General features: G+C 42.0%; 1 protein-coding gene across 2 annotated transcripts; it reads right to left on the reverse strand.

Annotated features, from left to right (window-relative positions):
- Window positions 1-17009: 17009 nt before the first annotated feature.
- LOC309491210 (uncharacterized protein) lies at window positions 17010-20222 on the reverse strand. Of its 2 annotated transcripts, XM_082160666.1 has the most exons (6): window positions 20117-20222; window positions 19468-19690; window positions 18871-19022; window positions 18463-18637; window positions 18110-18324; window positions 17010-17800 (listed from the first exon to the last, which is right to left on the reverse strand). In XM_082160666.1, the coding sequence occupies exons 2-5, from the start codon at window positions 19682-19684 to the stop codon at window positions 18182-18184; spliced, it is 687 nt and encodes a 228-aa protein (XP_082016792.1). In that variant the 5' UTR covers window positions 19685-19690; window positions 20117-20222; the 3' UTR covers window positions 17010-17800; window positions 18110-18181. The 2 variants fall into 2 exon arrangements, with proteins under 2 accessions (XP_082016792.1, XP_082016793.1); XM_082160667.1 differs by lacking the exon at window positions 20117-20222 and having other exon boundaries at window positions 19468-19861.
- Window positions 20223-20493: the final 271 nt, after the last annotated feature.

The following is a 20493-nucleotide window of genomic DNA, read 5'->3' on the forward strand; positions in this document are numbered from 1 at the left end:
AATTCAGTATCCGCATTCCTTGTCTCCTCAGGGGAGAGAGAGCCGCGTCCATGCACTTCGTAAATGTACGGGGTGCTAAAGATAGACCGAACGGCAGGACGGTGTACTGATATACCCGACCGTCGAAGGCGAATCTCAAGAATGGCCTGTGACGGGGTATTATCTGAATCTGAAAATATGCGTCCTTTAGATCGAGAGAGATGAACCAGTCTCCCGGGCGAATTTGCGCGAGGATTTGTCTGGTTGTGATCATTTTGAACGGCCATCTCATGAGAGCTTTGTTCAAATGTCTCAGATCTAAAATAGGTCTCAGCGCTCCGTCCTTCTTGGGTACGAGGAAGTAACGGCTGTAAAGCCCGACTCGCTCAGAGAAGGATAAACCTGTTCTATAGCCCCTTTGCGCAGCAGCTTCGCTATTTCTGCTTGAAGCAGGTGCGCTGCTTCTAAAGTCACTTTTGTCTCCGTCTGCGCTAGAAAGCGCGGGGGGCGACGAGCGAATTGAAGCGAATAGCCGTGTTATATAGTATTCAGCACCCATTCTGACGCGCCCTGAATAGCTTCCCATGCTTTTGCACGCATAGCTAGGGGTCGAATGGTCTCTGGGTTCAGATCGCCGCGCTGAGCGGGATGGGGAACCTGTATCAGAGAGGATGGGGCGGCGACGCGCCGCCAGTGCTCGAACACGGGGGCTGGAAAACAGTGCTGACTGGCTGTACAGCATATGATGGCTCGATCGCTACGGATGGAGCGCGTTTTGCTGCTAAACACCCCTGGCGCGAGAGTGGCGTGGGGGTTGTCATGTCTGAAAGTGGGTGCGCGTGCTCGTGAGCGGGCGCATAGTTTACACTTATAACACGGCCAGTGTTTGGGAACTTTGTAACCCGAGGTAACTGAGTGGCAGAGCAAGCAGCGGGTAGTTGTGAGCACAGGGTTGTGGGCACATTTACTACACTTGGTACTCGAGCGTGTGTCCGCTTTATGAGAGTGCGCTCTGAGCGTGTTACCATGGGGATAGTGTTTGTGTGTAGTGGTGAGCACATTTTCTACACTTATGACACCTTCGGCCAGAGCCGGAATGTTTGTGAGCTTTGGAGGATCTGCAACCCGGGGTAACTGTGTAACAGAGCGGGCAGTGGGTAGGTGTGGGCACAGAATTGTGGGCACATTCTCTACGCTTAGCACTCGAGCGACGCATGCCCGCCATGAGAGTGCGCTCTGTGAGCGTTACCGGGGAGACCGTGTTTGTGTGTAGCAGTGAGCACGTGGGAGTGGGCACATATTCTACACTTATAACACCATTGGCGTTATAGGAAACTGATAGAGCGAATGCTTTGATGGCTCATATGTTTAGACGCTCATAAATACTCAAGCACCATCCTGTGAGCGGGAGGGTGCGAGATGCGGGTTCACTTTCTGTATGTAAGAAAGCTGCCGCGAGCTCGGAGAAGCCAGCAGAAAAAATATATTTATCTGCCGCCAGAGTCGGATTCAAACTCGGGTCTCCCGCGCGGAAGCCTAGTGTTCTGCCACTGAGCCACAGGGGCACACATAAGCTCTCAGTTAGCGCGAGCATATGACAGAGCGTCGTGTTTCGTTTCGGCGTTTGTTTGCAGGCGCGCGTGTATTAAACAGGCTCGTTTACTGCAGTATTAGTATTTCCAGCCGCCTGAACTTTAGAGGGGACTGAGAAATATGTCAGGAACGGAGTTTAGTCCGACCTGGGTGGGACTTCCTCTTTTCGCCGGTGCTCGTGACGTCCGCTCTGATATCCCTTGAGAACGGCGCGGTTGCGCGGCTCGGACAAAGGGAGAGAGAGCGGGAAGATGTCATCATGTGCTGTGACATCGTTAGTTTGCAGACGTGCGTGTATGAAAACAGGATCGTTTACTGCAACATAGATATTTCTAGTCGCCTGTAGCTTAGGAGGGGACTGAGAAATGGAGGTGGCCGGTAGGTGACGCGCACGACCGAGACGCGGGGTAGCTTTCTTATAACGTAAAGGAAGCCAGCCCGTGACCGCCTACTTCTGACATCCCTTGTGAGCGGCGCGTTTGCGCGGCTCGAAAAGAGGGGGAGAGCGCAGGAAGGGCGAGCGTCGTCATGTTTTGCGTAGCGTTAGTTTGCAGGCGTGCGTGCATAAAAACAGGCTCGTTACTGCAATATATGTATTTCCAGTCGCCTGAACTTAGGAGGGGACTGAGAAATATGTCAGGAATGGAGGTTAGTCCGCTAACACTCTACTCTCCTTTAGCCAGTGACGGGGGGGTAGCTTTCTTGTAACGTAAAGGAAGCTATAGCCCGAGACCGTCCGTTTCTGACATCCCTTGTGAGCGGCGCCGTTTGCGCGGCTTGACAGAGGGGTCTGACGTCATCTGCTTCGTCCCCTGAGGCGACGGCAGTGCGGGCAATGGCCGGCCGCTGCGCGTCGGTGAAGGGCGGGGGAGAAGGAGAGAGCGAGGCTCGCGGGAGGGGCTCCGGCGAGCGCTCAGCTGTCATACCCGGCTCGCTGTACGCAGCCGCCCGGGTAGAAGGCCAGGCAGAGAGCGCAATCACAAGGCGGTCTCCGTCGCTGAGTGTGGCTCTGCACGAGCCACAGGATGAGCGAGGCATTTGAAACAACGCCTCGCGCTCTTTTAGATGCAAAGTGTGTCGCGGGGCGAGCACACAACACACACACATAGAGCAAATAAAGGATATATTCGCCGGATAGCGAAGCAGGCAGGGATAGCTGAAGGCGGCGAAGGCGGCCGGCTTCCTCAGGCAGAATCCTCGGCTTGCAAGGCGCTGGTTTCAACGGCGGCTTCCTCAGAGATCAGCGATGCCTAGAGCTTCGCTGAAGAGACAAAAATCAGTGAAAGCAGCCTCTCAGCCCATATTTATACCCTCTGCCACGCCCCGCCTCGGGCCGTGACGCGTAGGCGCGCTGCTCGCGCTCATTGGGCGTGACGTCACGCCAAGGGCTCAGTGATAGGCTGCTGCAGTTGCCGCAGAGCAGCCTATGAGCACGCTAGATTGCCTGCTCTAGGTCTGCTTGCTGCCGCACTGCGTTGACAAGATATAAAAATTAAGGATAATTTTTTTGCTTCATATCTCGAGAAAAGATGACTTTACCCGTAGCGTAAGCTAAACTTACGCAATACGAGAGAACCTCTCGTAAGAGAACTGCATTTGGGTCCTCGACCTTCGTGTCTCGGAGCAGTACGTAACAGAAGACTTCGCCACCATGGATCCAGCAGTTTGTCTCTTCGACCTCCGCCAAGGTAACCGTCCAATTGAGGATTATATCAAAGAGTTTTGTGAAATTAGCCATGGGATTAACTTTAATGATGCTGCCTTAAAGGACATTTTTCGCCATGGACTTAATGACCTTCTAAACTACCTCATGCCAGACAATACCCCTCACTGGACTTTAGTTCACTATATTAACATTGCCCTTTTGCTGAGCGGCTCATCATTTACTGTGGGCTTTACGGATGTGGAGCCTCGCAAGCCTAAGGTATCTTCTACGCCTGAACCACTTCATGCCATGCCCACTCTAGTGTTGGCAACTCCTGTGCTAAAACCGCTCACCAGCGCAGTCACACCAGAGCCTCATCCCGCCATGGCCTCTGCCGAGCCAGAGCTTCACGTCAGTCCTGCCGAGCCAGAGCTTCACGTCAGTCCTGCCGAGCCAGCGCTTCACGTCACGTCTGCCGATCCAGAGACTGTTCACGTCACGTCTGCCGATCCAGAGACTGTTCACGTCACGTCTGCCGATCCAGAGACTGTTCACGTCACGTCTGCCGATCCAGAGACTGTTCACGTCACGCCCGCTGAGCCAGTGTCTCCGGACAAGATGGTCTCCGCCGAGCCAGTGTCTCCGGACAAGATGGCCGCCACCGAGCCAGTGTCTCCGGACAAGATGGCCTCCGCCGAGCCAGTGTCTCCGGACGAGATGGCCGCCGCCGAGCCAGTGTCTCCGGACGAGATGGCCGCCGCCGAGCCAGTGTCTCCGGACGAGATGGCTGTCGACACACCTGAACCTGAGCCCTCAGCAGAGAAAGCCGCTGCCACTATGTCTGTCCCTGAGACGGTGTCTGTCCCTGAGCCGGTGTCTGTCCCTGAGCCGGTTCCTGAGCCGGTGTCTGTTCCTGTGCCATGGTTGCCTGAAGGATCGTCTCCTCCTTGGCCTCCTGAACCTTCGTCTCCGCCCTGGCCGCCTGAAGGGTCGTCTCCGCCCTGGCCGCTTGAAGGGTCGTCTCCGCCCTGGCCTCCTGAAGGGTCGTCTCCACCCTGGCCTCCTGCACAGCCTGATCTGCCCTGGCCACCTGAACTGCCTGGTCCGCCCTGGCCATCTGCACAGCCCGCTCCGCCCTGGCCTTCCATCCCGCCGCAGTCTCCAGGTCCTCTTCCGCTCCACAGGCCTGGCCCTCCATCCCACCCCCATGTCCGCCTCCGCTCCACCTCCCTCCTGGAGTATTTTAGGAGAATCTGGAAGCTGCTCCTTTGAGGGGGGGCTATGTAACGGTCATCAGCTGGAGTGCCCTTAAGAGCCACCTGAGGGCACTCCACATCAGACTATCATTATTCACTCACAACTACATTTCCCATAATTCACTGCCCGGACTCATCATCCCTGATTATCACATTCACCTGTGACTCATTATATTGTTTAGTTCACCCCATATAAGCCTGGTTCACCTCATCATTCCCTGCGAAGTCTTGTACGTTTTTACACTGCATTTCTGAGCGTTTCCTTTGTTGTCATTGTTCCTGGTTCTTGATCTCTGCCCGTGTCCTGGTTTTCCTGTTTCTGCCTCACCCTCTGGATTTGTCTGTTTGTTGGATTGCTTGCCTGTGTATGACATTTGCCTGGATTTTTACTACGACTCTGCATCCCCTTTAAATAAAACTGCATTTGGGTCCTCAACCTTCGTGTCTCGGAGCAGTACGTAACAATGAGTAATATTAACTGTTTTTATATACAATTAATATGAACTTTTTTACTTCCTCTAAACCTTTGTAAAAATATTCCATACAACCACAGTATAACTACATGACATTGGCCTTTATTGTCAATGAGTAGCCTACAGCAATACAGCATATACTATTTTAACACGTTTATAATATTGCCTACATTTAAACTCATGTAACAAACATTTTAGAAGTAAAAAATTAAACAATTAGGCCTAAACATTCAAGTAATTCAAGTGTAATCAACCGGTCTGTTATCCAATATCCACCGTATCAGAGCTGGTTCTCGTGCCGGAAATTGACTCGCACTCTGCGGGTGAACCTCTAACTTTAGACTGCCGTCCTGCGTTTCACTCTTAGCCGAAAGATGCTGCGACGCGACTGACTGCCTATAAACAGTGCACAGTTCTGAGAACATTTTATCATCGAAATAAGTTATATCATTATCTTTATGAATATAGTCGTGTGTTATTTTATGCCAGGTGTTACAATCACGCGAAAAGACAGGCGCGACACTCATTTAACTTAGGTGAGTCAAATTGCGTCTCTGTATGTTCTATCACATTAAATAAAAGGATTTAAAGCACAGTAATGATTATACAGATCAAATAAAACATACACAAACTTGAATTTCACAGAGGAAATGCACCAATTCTGCGACGAAGAGAAGAGGAGAACTGTTCTGGATACTGAAGAGAATTCAAACAGCCCGCGCTCACTCAACCGTTGAGTTGTCGTCACATAAGAGGGTGAGGAAGGGGTGCATGGTTTTAATTGAGTAAACTTAATCAATTTCTTATGTGTGTTAAATATGAATAATATTGTAATATTATATATATATAGTAATAAAGTAATATTTGTGGTTCTTGAAACAGATCAGTTTAATTATCCATTTTCAAATATTATGATGGAAATTTCACAAATATTTTAGCTAAGTTTATTTTAAATAGCCTAAATAATTGGTTAGTCAAATACTAAATTATTTTAGTGAAAAACTTCAAACTTAAATATAACTGTAAATTTCAGACACAATTAATTGTTGGATTTTTAGTCAATTATTTTGGTATGTTCAACTCAAACTATCAAGTAAATGATATTCAGAGAATTTATTAAGTTAATAAAGTTAATTATTACTGTGATATTTACTAAGCCACTGAATTATTTTTTAGAGTGTATGCATAAGAATCACATCGACATTTAGGACAGGTTTATGTTTGTAGGTTAAGAATAGAACTGTTGTATACTAAACTTAGTACTGTGATAAAGTTTAGAGAAATTGTCACAAATGAAAAAAAAAATATATATATATATATATATATATATATATATATATATATATCGTTGCTGTCGGGCGGAAACCTCGTATGTCCAAATTTTGTCAATTTTATATTTTTTCACAAATCGATGCTATTGGTCAGTCCCCGCGTGGTTCTGTTATTTTTACAATTTATTAACCAATCTAAAGTGTTGAAAATAGCTTGAGAGCAAATTGGACACTTCAACTGTCTGAGAATCCTTGTAACTCCACCTCTTCTTCCCTCGCGGCGGGAGCCTACGCGGCATTTTGTCTCCTCATTCAAGATTGAAAGTCGCAGAGATTAAGAAATCCTCGTTGAGCAACACGTAAAGCAAGCCTTAACTCTGATTTTATCTGTATTAAACTATGATATCAGTTATTAATGTATTTTAAATGTCTACTTATTACTAGGCTTATTATTACTAGGCTTATTATACATGTGCATTGAAGTTTTCAAATGTATCTCTGATATAATACTTGAATTGAATTAAATGTTTTGAATACCAGCATTAAATTATTGTTTTTATTATTATTTTACTGACTCGAAATTGGCAATGTGCATGTAAAATACCCCAAGTAGCAGGTTTTATTTATGGGAGAAAAAAGAGCCTGTTTTTTAGACGATAACGAGTTAAAATAGTTAGGTTAGATACATTTGAGTAGGCTTGTTTTGTTAAAAATCGATAGCTGTAAGGCTTCGGTGCAGAAGGAAGCCCGTGAGCTACGGAGGTAAGTTTGCTTGCAGATTAGGCTAATTTCCGCCTATTCGACAGCCTAGTCAGCTCATAGTTTTTTGTTCTGCTTCACTTATAGCTCTTAAACCTTTAAAATGTAGTTTAGGAAGACGTATGTAACCACAGTTGTTAGCTTTGGTTAGCTATTGAAGCCTTTTCTCTTGTCAAAAGGCTCAACGCGACCTCCAAATTTGTTTGCGTGCAGATTCATTTCCGCCTATTTTAGACAATCTAGTATTTTGGTATTGCATCACTCATATCTCTTAAACGTTTAAAATGGAGTTTAGGAAGATGTATGTAACCACAATCATAGATTTGAATAGCTCTTAAAGCCTTATCTCTTGTCAAAAGGCTCAACGCGACCGAAGACTTTGATGAACTCTGCTGGCAGCAGCAACGTCTGTGTCCGTACCATTCTTATCAATGACTACGTTTACAAGCTGTTAAAATTCGGGTTATGGTCGGGTTAAGGTCACTATTTGGGTTTCTGAAACATTCGGAATAACCCGTTTACATGCGTGAGCAGAGAGAGTTACTCCTGTATACATGGAATCAATTGGCAATATCCCGATATAAACGGCGACGCACGGTTAGCGTCTGGACGTACGGACAACCTTAAGACGCAATATGCGTCATTTCCGATTCTTCTTCCTGTATCCAAAGACAACAACAACAGCAGCAGCACGCGGATAATGAATAGTTCGGGGCAGATAGCGATCGCCTTTGTTTGCGCTTTCCTCCTCGCTCCAAAAATGTGGTGCTGTGCTGCGTCTCGCCATGTTTACCTCTACTTCTTGTTTACTTCCGGTATACTGCACGTGGGTTTTTGTATGCGCCGTCTCTACTCAAAAGACCAAGATTCCTTGCGATAGAACATGTGCAGAACACAAATCATGTTCCTTTTGATGGGGATATGCCGATACGCGTTTACATGACCAAATATTCGGGTTAGAAAAGGGTTTACATGGCCGTGCGCGACCGGGTTATTGCTAATATCCCGGTTTTGAACGGGTTATTGGCTGCATGTAAACGTAGTCAATGACAGCATAACCTCGTATCTCCCTGCTCCCAAGTCATAAATCTCGTATCTCCGATTAAACATGATTTTGGGGAAATGTTGTGTTAATGTTGGTTCACAACAGTATATGATAGCAATATAAGGTATAATAACTTTAACGATACAGTGTTTAATAACTAAAAAAATATGCTGTTTTTTTTTATTTCCTGAAAAATAATGGTTTTGGAGATACGAGGATTCCGCCCGAAAGCGACGATATATATATATATTAGTGGTGGGCCGTTATCGGCGTTAACGTGCTGCGTTAACGCGAGACTCTTATCGCGCGCTAAAAAAAATATCGCCGTTAATCTATTCTCCAAGTTGGGTTGGGAGATGGCTCTATACTACACAAGCTATGATGACGCAATCTACCCGCGGCCGCGAGGTAAACCCGGCTGCAACGCATATTCGTCGTCATCTTAACTAAGTAAACACGGCTGAAAGTGAAAGCTGGTGAAAAAGATCGGTGCAACAACCATTATTTGGACTTGGTTCGGGTTTAAGCCGTCAGACGAGCAGCAGCAAACTATATACAGAGTGTGTGGGGTAACAGTTCGGTAAGTTAACACACGACTAATCCGTTCTACCACCTCAAATTCAAAACGAAACATGATATCACTGAATACCAGCGCGCGCGTATTATTCCCATTCCAATATATCTTAGTGGTGTAGCACATAATCTCGATTTTAAGAATCGTTGTTGTGTTTCTTTTTAACTGAAAAGACATCAGTTAGACAATATTCTAATTTTAAATTTGGGGTTTCATAAGCTCCAAGCCATAATAAACATTAGACCTACTTAAGTCTCTGCAGCTAGTGTACTTACATTTTATTTATCTGCAAAATTATTTTGTATACTTACAGTTTTGCACAATATATGTTCTCAAAACTACATACACCCTTTAAAAAAAAAAACATTTAGCAGTTGTTTAGCATGGGTCTGTGTAATCTGTTCTGAAATGGTTTTATTATAATATACTGTATATCGTTATCGCAAGAGGCTGCAATGTATATCACAATATAGATTTTAGGCCATATCGCCCATCCCTAATTGATAGCCTATAGTAGTTGATAATAACATAGGCCTACCTAATGTTGCCTACGGACGGTAACAGTACAGTAGTAACCTTTTACAGTCTATGAGTAGAACAGCTTTCTCAAGCAGTTTGTGATGCATTTTGGAAACAGGAGATGAGCCCCTGGTCTAATGCGCCACCTGGCTTGAGAAACCCGTTCTCAAAGACTTACTTTTATAGTCATTATTTGGGTAGCACACATATTCTGAATGCCTTCGGCAGAATTCAAATGAGCCATTTTAATCTAGATTAATTTCAAAATTAATCTAGATTAATCTAGATTAATACAAATTATCTATGCCCACCTCTAATATATATATATATATATATATTTTCCTTGCATTCTATCTTGTGTGACACACTTGAATGAAAGGCTCATTATGCAGCTCATTATGCTGCATAGATATAGATGATCCCACAGTAGCTGCATGGATCTCAAGCTGTCTGGCTGTCTGGCACATGGATGAAGGAACAAACCTGGCAAAGACGGAGCTTCTCGTCCTCCCTGCCAATCCGTCTCTACAGCACGACTTCACTATCCAGCTAAATTAAGCATCAATCACCCCATCAAGGTCTGTCAGAAATCTTGGAGTAATATTGGACGACCAGCTGACCTTCACAGACCACATTTCAAAGACAGCTCGATCATGCAGGTTTGCACTGCACAACATCAGGAAGATCAGGCCTTTCCTAACTGAGCATGCAACACAACTTCTCGTCCAGGCCCTAGTCATTTCTAGGCTTGACTACTGCAATGCTCTTCTGGCTGGACTTCCATCATGTGCAACTAAACCTCTAAAAATGATTCAGAATGCTGCAGCTCGTCTTGTCTTCAACGAGCCAAAAAGGGCCCACGTCACTCCTCAGCTCCCTCCTACTTTCACTCACTCCTATGAGTCTACATCCCTACCAGAAGCCTGCGATCGGTCAACGAGCAAAAAGGTAGATTCGACATCGTTTAATCATAGCCAGCTTAAATGTTTTTGGTACGTATCCTAATGACAAAGATGAATTAATGATATTAAGAATAGAATCTATGACCTCTGGTAGCATCTCTTTCAATAGCTTAGTCGGTATAGGGTCTAACATACATGTTGTTAATTTAGATGATTTAACGAGTTTAGAAAATTCTTCCTCTCCTATAGCAATGAATGAATGAATCACTGCCTGATGCGATACTGTAGTAGACGGTTGCATAGTTATATTTTTCTCCATGATATTATCAATCTTGTAAGTAAAGAAGTTCATAAAGTCATTACTGCTACGTCTGGGGTTGAAGCTTTAGTTTTCGTTAATTTAGCCACCGTTTCAAATAAATGCCTAGGGTTTTGTTTATTTTCTTCTAATAGGGTTGAAAAATAAGCAGATCTAGCAGCTTTTAATTTCGTGGTCTCTTTCCATGAAATGCGGTAAAAAACTCTAGTTTTGTTTTCTTCCAGTTGCGCTCCATTTTTATGTTTGCTCTCTTAAGGGCCTGAGTGTGCTCGTTGTACCATGGTGTTTGAAGACAAAAATTTTACGTTTTAATGTTATTTATTTGTATAATTTTTCTTTATTAATTTTCATAATAATTTCATAATGTATTTTGTGAAGTCAGAGTATGTTTGTACATGTGTGCTGATGAGAGATATGGGATGAGCTATATTTTGCATATAAGTATGTGTGCAATGTAACATGTTCACTGAGCAGAGATGTTCCAATGATGATGATACTTCAAATGTGTACAATTGGCATGTTCTTTACAAGGAAATTAATGTTTTTCAACTGATGCAAATGTACCACAAATACACCAAGGGATAGTTTCTTAATATGGAAAGTGGATTGTACCATGTGTAAGCATGAGGTATACGTTCCATTTTTAAACATAAGCAACATGTTTTGCTACCTTAGTTGTAAGTCCCAGAGTGGTGTATATAAGCTCAATCCTTACTGTACCACTCCAGAGAAACATAAAGGCATGAGTGGGTGAGAGGAAGGAGAAACACAAAGAAACCATTACAGCTGGCATGATGGGGTGAGGGAATAGAGAAATGTGGAACAGAGACATTTGGAATGAAGACCATCTCTCATGTAGCCTTATTCTTCTATGCCTGTTTCTCTCCTATGCTGACACGTGTATATTAAATAATAAATAAGAGATCTCTTGGCAAAATATCTGGTTAAGCTTCCGTGATTCAACAATAATGGGGAAAAGCATGATTTTTTAAATCTACAGCGTTGGACTATTTTCTTTAATCTTCTTTAAGCGCAAAGGATCAACTGTGTCTAAAGTGCTGGAAAAGAGAGAGTCAAAAGTTTCTGTTGCAATATCCAGTGCTTCTAAGCTATCTGGGATGCTGAGGAGATGCAACTGATCAGGGCTGAGTTTCCCGATAACGTTGTCTCTTAGCGCACTACGAAGTCTCTTAAGGTATAACTTAACTAAAGGTTGCTAGGCGTGTTCCCCGAACCATACCTTAGGAAGCTGCTTAAGATATACCTTCTTACGTGCGACGTTACCCGGTGCTGTCCGTGGCGATGGTGCTGAATTGGTTGATATCGATGGTTCGAGAATCAATTATTCTCTCGTGCAGGGGCTGTTTCACTGCATTATGCGAGAAAGCGGTGTTCTTTATAAAACAAGCACTTCAGAAATAGTTGAAATTGCATTTATTAGGACTCATGGGATATTATAAAAAAAAAAATCCTAACTATAATAGCCTATAATAGCCAAGCCTACATATTTTAAAATTGTATCATATATTGCTGCCATGATAACCATTTCAAATTTTTAAGTGCTTTCTTCTCTTTCCCATTTTTGTTCGCTGAGGTCGAGCTGCGATGAAATATTGTTCTTGTAAATACTTTCCAGCATTTCAGTAATAAGTGTACATCTTACGTACGGTGCTCGGCAGTGATCAAAAAGGATTTAAACAGTGAATTTTGAAGCTCTTCTTGTAAACTCAGAGATTTGGATTCAGACGGCAATTAAATTACCACACGACCTGTTTGTCAAAAAACAGTAGGTACTAATTTGGCCAGGGATTTTTACGCGGGTTGGGTGAGAAAAAAACACTGATATTATGGATTTGGACGGCGCGACTTACCCCTGTAAATGTTTAAAATACCGGACGAGCCCTTGAGAAAAAATTAGCATCTGAATAGGACTTAACTGACAGTAGCCTATGCTTTCACTGGCCTTTAAAAGCGCTCTTTTATTAAATTAAAAATATAATATATATAATAATATAATAAAAATTCTAACAACAATCAGTGTAATGACAATTTTATTCTTTGCATGAAAACACTTGAATTAGCCTAATTGAACACTGTCTGGGTGTATTAAAACTTCAGAATTATATTCGTATAGACCTGCAACAGTGATAAGATGAAGCTAAGAGTGGTCCAGACCAACCTTCTGAACGTATGACTTACAGAAGGTGTACTTAAAGGGTTAATTCACCCAAAAATGAAAATTCTGTCAGTAATTACTCACCCTCATGTTGTTCCAAACCCGTAAGACCTCCGTTTCTCTTCTGAAGACATCTTAAGATATTTTAGATTTATTCTGAGAGCTTTCTGTCCCTCCATTGAAAGTCAATGGACGGTATACTGTTCACGTCCATAAAGGTAATAAAGACATCATCAAAGTAGTCCATGTGACATCAGTGGGTTAGTTAGAATGTTTTGAAGCATCGAAAATACATTTTGGTCCAAAATTAACAAAAACTACGACTTTATTCAACATTGTATTCTCTTCCGGTCTGTTTTCCATCCGCGTTCACGAGTCCACATTGACGCTGCTGACGTAAGACGCTGCTGACGTGTTATCTGGTGCGCCCGAGCTTCGGTTACAGTCTGAGGGAGAAGCACGGTGTATTCAAGCTATTCTACATTGTTTGTATTTTGGTATCGCTATATCTTTTAAAATGGTGCGTAAGTGTGCATGTCTCGGATGTCCTAATCGCCAAAATCAACCATGGCGACGTAAAAGTGCATTACCAACGCCAACATATGAAAGGATTCACTTTTACTCTTTCCCGCCGGTAAACGATCCAGAGCGACTAAAGCTATGGTTGCTATGTGTTCAGCGAGATGTTGATTTACCTCTTCAAATCGTCCGTCAACTGACATTGTGCAGTGAGCATTTTTCACCAGACAACTTCAGACTGGGTACGGGCAAGATATGTCGAAAACTGAAAAAAACAGCTGTGCCCAGCCTGTGTTTACCACACACAAAAGTATGTAAGCAGTATAGTGAGATCGTGCAGTGTTACAGTTACTATACAATTTATTTAAATTGCTTTAATTCTTAGTTTTATTAAAAACGTTTGCTAAAAGTTTTATAATACTATGCTTTAGATTAAACTGTAAATTACATCCAAAATATAACTGTACAATAAAAATTTTTAATAGACTCCGACTTATCCACTGCAGCTCAGCCAGGACACCAATTCAGAAGGCCCTACCCCCGTACAGGGTACAGAGTCAGAATCACAGGAATCTCAGGCAGCAGCTCCCATATGGAAAAGAAACAGAAAAAACTTGTAAGAATTTCCCATTGCCTACAATAGTAAATGTTTATGTTTTATATGCATTATATGTCTTATGAGAGTTATATGTCTCATATTATGATTTACTCATGAAAGTGGCCACTTTCGCATTTTTCTCATACAACGTAATTATATGAATTAAGTATGAATCAAACAAACAATATATATGCTGTTTATAAGGATAGTACATGGCAAAGTATGTTTTTCGTATATGTTCCATATCATTTTTGCATTTTTATTACTATGTAAAACATGTCTTAGTTATAAAGACATAAAATTTATATATTAATATTTACAATTACATACATCTTTCTTGTGCGTAAAGTATATCTAATTTAAACGTAAACTATGCTTTCTTTATATGTTTTTTATAAGTTTGTTATATGTCAGCCAAGTAAAAGCATATACTTTTTATATATGAATATATACCATTCTATATAGGTTTTTTGTATGTAATGTCTATTAATATTTTCATGTAAACTATGCTGCATTTATGTTTTTTAAATAAAATTCTTACGTCAGCCAATGAACATAGCAGCATTAAAAACATACTTTTTATGTATGAAATTATATAATTTCATATGAGTTTCTACAGTCAAAAAACATTTGATGAAGCAGAGTTAAAACTGGCAAGGGTTTAGTCAACACCCAGATCAACTACTTTCTACCACACAATGACATAAATGCAGTCCGAATACATCTGTAATATTAAAAACAAAGCTGCTAGGATATCTTTTCAATAGTCTTTATTAACAGTTAAACTCTTCTGGGATTACAGTGCTGACAGCAGTAAACCCTAATCCTAAAAACAATGTTTTCAAATATTAGATTTAAATGAACTTGTGACTACATAGGAATATCTTTCACAATTTGATATTTTCACACACTACAAGCCTGCATACAAACCTGAGGAGCACATGCTTATCCTATTCCTATTCTAACATGGGAACATTGACTACGTTTACATGCAGCCAATATCCGGGTTATGGTCGGGTTAGGGTCACTATTTGGGGTTCTGAAACATTCGGAATAACGCGTTTACATGCGTGAGCAGAGAGAGTTACTCCTGTATACATGGAATTTAAAATATCCCGATGTAAACGGCGACGCGCGGTTAGCGTCTGGACGTACGGACTTCCTTAAGACGCAATATGCGTCATTTCCGATTCTTTTTCCTGTATCCAAAGGCAACAACAACAGCAGCAGCACGCGGATAATGAATAGTTCGGGGCAGATAGCGATCGCCTTTGTTTGCGCTTTCCTCCTCGCTCCAAAAGTGTGGTGCTGTGCTGCGTCTCGCCAGGTTTACCTCTACTTCTACTTCTAAACGTACGTTTACATGCAGCCAATAACCCGTTCAAAACCGGGATATTAGCAATAACCCGGTCGCGCACGGCCATGTAAACACCGGCAAAAACCCGGATATGCTCATATCCCGGTTTTTAAAAATCCGGATATTATACCTGGGGTACCCCCTTTCTAACCCGAATATTTGGTCATGTAAACGCGTATCGGCATATCCCCATCAAAAGGGACATTGATTTGTGTTCTGCGCATGTTCTATTCGCAAGGAATCTTGGTCTTTTGAGTAGGGACGGCGCATACAGAAACCCACGTGCAGTATACCGGAAGTAAACAAGAAGTAGAGGTAAACATGGCGAGACGCAGCACAGCACCACACTTTTGGAGCGAGGAGGAAAGCGCAAACAAAGGCGATCGCTATCTGCCCCGAACTATTCATTATCCGCGTGCTGCTGCTGTTGTTGTTGTTTTTGGATACAGGAAAAAGAATCGGAAATGACGCATATTGCGTCTTAAGCAGTGGCGTATCCAGGACATTTTTACTGGGGTGGCCAAGATGGGACACAAAACTAGAGTGGGGTGGCCATATATACTATAAAGTAATGTTATGTAAACCTTTAAACTCTTATTAACAATAGAGGATTTTAATAATAGTAACAAAGTGCAAACTTTATTTTTAAATAATGGTACTATTTCATCAAATGTAAGATACAGTCACAGGCCTATTTAGGAAATGTGATTACTATAGTCTGTTATTAATTGCCATAGTGGGGGATATGATTTACTCAATTAACTTGGCCATTAACTTGTCCGAAAATGCATTTGTGTTTATCTGCAAAAAGGTTCACATACACTAGATTGCAGCCTAGGCTACTGTTAATGTAAATATAATGTCAGTGGTTTGTTTTTAAAGTCTACATTAGAGACCTGCGCGGGACGGATTTCTCACTTAATAATTCCTAAAAAGCTGACATCTCAGTTCATCGCCATCTCACAAATCTCTGTTTGTTATTATCAATGAAACTGGCTGCATAATTAATCTTTCATATTATCTACACTTTGTTTGATATAATAGATGATTTGCCAGTATGCAGAATTCAGCACTGAACAAAAAGTCAATTTTGAGTGGTGAGGGGATTCTATCTTAAATGCATCTGATTGGCCATTGCGTTCAAGAAATCAACACATATGTCTGTGATTGGTTACATTGTTCAACGCTGCAAATATGTTATAAATAGAGACTCTGGCCTGTAAATCGTTTCTATTTTGTTTTAGTAGTTCTTGTTACTTTTGTGCAACAGATGAATGACAATTTATTCATTTTTATTTGTTCAATTTATAGATAATTCTATTTTGCGGGAGTCCCGACTCCCGCGAATCGACACACGAGTGCATTACCGCCCGCGCCCGCACTCGGCCATCAGATCTATATTCCCGTACCGCACTCTGTTGCGTTGGGTCCCGACCATACCTCTCAATCGACTGATTCCAGCGTTTGTATCGTTGTTGTATTGTTGCAACTGTGTGACCGTCCTCTTGTTTCACGGACCAGCAGCAGCAGGTGCACCGTGCAGCGCGCGTGCTCTTATCTCATGGGTCATCTGACCTGCATGGCCAAACGTCCGCTGAGCAGAAATCAGCTCTGACAGTCTCAGTACGACCGTTACTGTGTTAGTTAAAAATGTGAAACTGGCCCTAAATCAGTTGATCAGCTGTCATCACTGATTGACAACATTTCTCGTTTCTTGTGTTGACGAACTTGACCTACCTATCAGATCTGGGGTGGCCACAGGGGTGGCCAATGAGCTTTCAGGGGTGGCCCCGGCCACCCCAGGCCACCCCCTAGAATCGCCATTGGTCTTAAGGAAGTCCGTACGTCCAGACGCTAACCGCGCGTCGCCGTTTACATCGGGATATTGTAAATTCCATGTATACAGGATTAACTCTCTCTGCTCACGCATGTAAACGCGTTATTCCGAATGTTTCAGAAACCCAAATAGTGACCTTAACCCGACCATAACCCGGATATTGGCTGCATGTAAACGTAGTCAGTGTCACCAACAACTAAACATTGTCAATACAAACAGGTGTATTCACATTCAAGGAACGAGGCATGGGGCTTAAGTGCAATCAATCGCTCTGAGCATAATGCTAATACTGCCAATACTGTTTACTTAGATATTTTGAGTATACTCGATTTTGAAATTGCAAAGTACACAAACAAAAACATTTTAGAATGTAAACTTAAAATGCCTTAATGGCTTACATATATGCCAGTTTTGTTCTTCTGCACACTGGATACCTCAGAATAAACAGGCACTATAAGCACTAAATACCTGTTTTGCCCCAGGGCCAAGGACTATGTGACACACCTGTGTGAAACTCAGAGCAAACAAAACAGTTTAATGTGGAGCTGTGTACACACCAACATTTTTACTTTTTGACCGGAGTTCTGTAATCTTGGCATTGATCGTACTTCCAATGCTGGAAAGCTGGGTCCCTGGCCACTTCTCAAGAGTTGCACCTAAACATAAACAAAAAAACAATGCAAAAATTATTACAGAAGGCTGGAATCAGGAAACACACAAAAGCAGAGACTATTGGTCAAACACCCATTAAAAAGAAGAAAACATAGTGTAAATGGCATCCAATTTATTTTTGTCTAATGGTTGACGAGCCTCTCCTCCGCCTCGTTTGTTCCCCCGAAGATTGCTCACCAGCAGTATTTCCACTGGAAAGACTGCGGTGAGCAGATGCCTCACAAAGACTGTTGCCGAATTGGCATTGATGGCATAGGCCCACGCCAGTTTCTCAACCATGACTCCGGTCCCAGGATGGATCTCAACCTGGACACAAGGTGGGCATTAAAGTTTAAAATACCAGTATGTCTGACTTCTTCAGCCCAACAGACTTTAGACATAAGCACATTAGATCTGCCATACTCATTACTTTACACTGTAATTACTTGTTTAATGAAATGTATGGGGTTGATTGTTTTTATGTGGTTTGTGGGACGCTTTGGCAATATTGTTGTTACATTCATGCCAATAAAGCACATTTGAATTGAATTGAATTGAATTGAATTAAAAGCAAGTCTGGCAAGCAGTAGATCTATTTTATATGCTGTATTTATTTATTCTTTAAAAAACAATTACCTTAGAAGACTGGGAGGCAGTCAGGGTCCACACAGATGTGGAACTGGACAGCGTAGATCTGGGGAGGGACAGCTAAGAGGCACATGGAGAACTGGACCTGGACTGCGGAGACCCTGGGAGGGCCGGTAATGCTTTGGTAGGCTCCACCCTGGATCTCTTAGGAGGTGCAGCCGAATCTATTATATTCCTCAAGCTCAGTAGGAGTCCTGGCACATCTAGACACAGTACATCAAAAACAAATAATTTATTATTATCACTCCTTTAGGACAATACAGCCAATTTAGCCTACAGTCATTTAGAGAAAGGTTTGTTACTTGTCTGATGGTTCAATATTTGATATGAATCAATGATACCTTGAAGAACAATCTCCCTCAACTTCACGTTCTCTTCTTTCAAGTCCTTGATCTCCTGCTTTAATTCAACCACAGTCTGAGTCGGACTGTTGTGATTATCTGAAGAAGGCTGTGATTGACCGTATAGCCTAAGAAACTCTTCTGCAGGGTCTATCCTCCTGGGAGCCTTTGACTTCTGGGTGTCAAGAGATAGGAAAAAACCAAAACCAAAATAAAAAGACAGGTATTGCTGGTGTTGAGCAGCCATTATGTACAAGAGAATCAATATCAAGAATCAAGAATCCTTACAGATTTAGCTAGATAGCAATGCCTATTACACAATAGTGCCAACTCCTTACACATTCTATGTACATTGTACCACTGGGAAATATGGTCATTGCATAGGAGCTAAAAGTAAATTAACGTCACCTTTGCTTGCTGAGACTGAGTTTCAATATCAGTTGAGCAATCTGAATCGTCCCCATATTTTTGGGGGGCCACTGAGGCCCTCTTTGTCAGCTCTGTAGGTTCTTCTTCCTTCAGCAGTGAGTTCAGTTTACGGATTGTCTCAAAACGAGTAGCTAGAAAACAAAAGCAAATAGACCAGAGTTATACTCAAACAGCTGATTACACCAGATCACCCTCTTGTAACACTAAGACTGAAAATATACTTGAAGTTAGTGATGTGTGCTCCAAAATAAGTGCAAGCACTGCATGCATGCTCTGTATGCATTGCTCATATACTTGTATACTTGCATACCCTATGTATACTCTACGCAAATATTCAGGGGGTTATGCATAAGGTATACATGACACCTGACATAAACAACTATTCAAAAAGCTTTATTCAACCTGGTTTCAACTGTCAAAGTGTTATTATCTCATCTCATTTTTAACATAGTTAAATTTTTAGTTCATTTTTGACATAGTTGTCAGATGACATACTGATTGTGGCACTTACAGCGTCAAAACCACATAGTACTAGTGTTTGTGTGAATTAGAGTAAGTTAGTAACTCTTAACTTACCACTAACAAAAATGACAGTGCCTCTGTAGTGAGGCCAGCCTCCTCGTTGTTTCCTCCCATGGCGCCATTCAATTACGGCTGAGTAGGTGGCAAAGGGATTCCCATCCTGGTCCATCTTGGAATCATCATACCCCCTTATGTCATCAGTTTTTATGTCACTGAGCTTCCCAAAATCCCCCCCTTCACTCCACCGCACCACTGCAAACTTCCTCTCCATTGTGTTCTAAAATTGTCAAATAAATAAAAATCATTGTTTGGCTTAGCAATCAATAAATGACTGGCAGACAGAAACTGTTATTAAGCTAACATTTAACATCAGTATTCTGACAAAAAACACTTCTACTATTAGGTATCTGCACAGTTAGGCAAGTTATATTTAAGACTTTATTGCCACTCAAAATGAAATTTAAGACCCATTTTGAATATATTGTGATACACAATTATGTTATCTAAATTGATAATATCAAGCACATATTAAACACATTTCTTTCTTAATTTGATTTGAAATATCCAAAGGAATATAATCTGAAAATTGCAGATTAGGTTATTGATAGGTTAAGTGATTTAATAGAGGTGAGCAGATAATGTGATATGTCTTTATGATTCTTGTGATATTAATTTCTCTCATATAACATTAGCCCAGTCCTACCTGACAGGTGCCTCTATAGCCTACAACCAACCAGAAAGGGTCCGGTGGGTCCGGTGTTTCCTATTAACAGACAGTAACGTTAGAGAAATACTGAAAGCACATTAACGTTAACTTACTGACTACAAGATGTTCTTGAACATGGATATTTTGGCCAAAGGCTGTGCAACCAAATGTAGTAAACATATAAATAATCATTCTATTTACTGGTTTAAAAACCTTAGAATCAAAAACAAAGGTTCTGTAATATTGACATGAAAATAAAATGGTGGAGACCAAATATTTATGCAGACATTGAAAAATTTTTAACTTTGCCATGTTATCTTTGCCTTCTGCCAATGCGTTACTGGATCTGTTATAATTGTTTATATAGTTCTTCT

This window comes from Leuciscus leuciscus (genome assembly GCF_965113295.1).
Source record: "Leuciscus leuciscus genome assembly, chromosome: 2".
In the NCBI taxonomy this organism is placed as follows: Eukaryota; Metazoa; Chordata; class Actinopteri; order Cypriniformes; family Leuciscidae; genus Leuciscus; species Leuciscus leuciscus.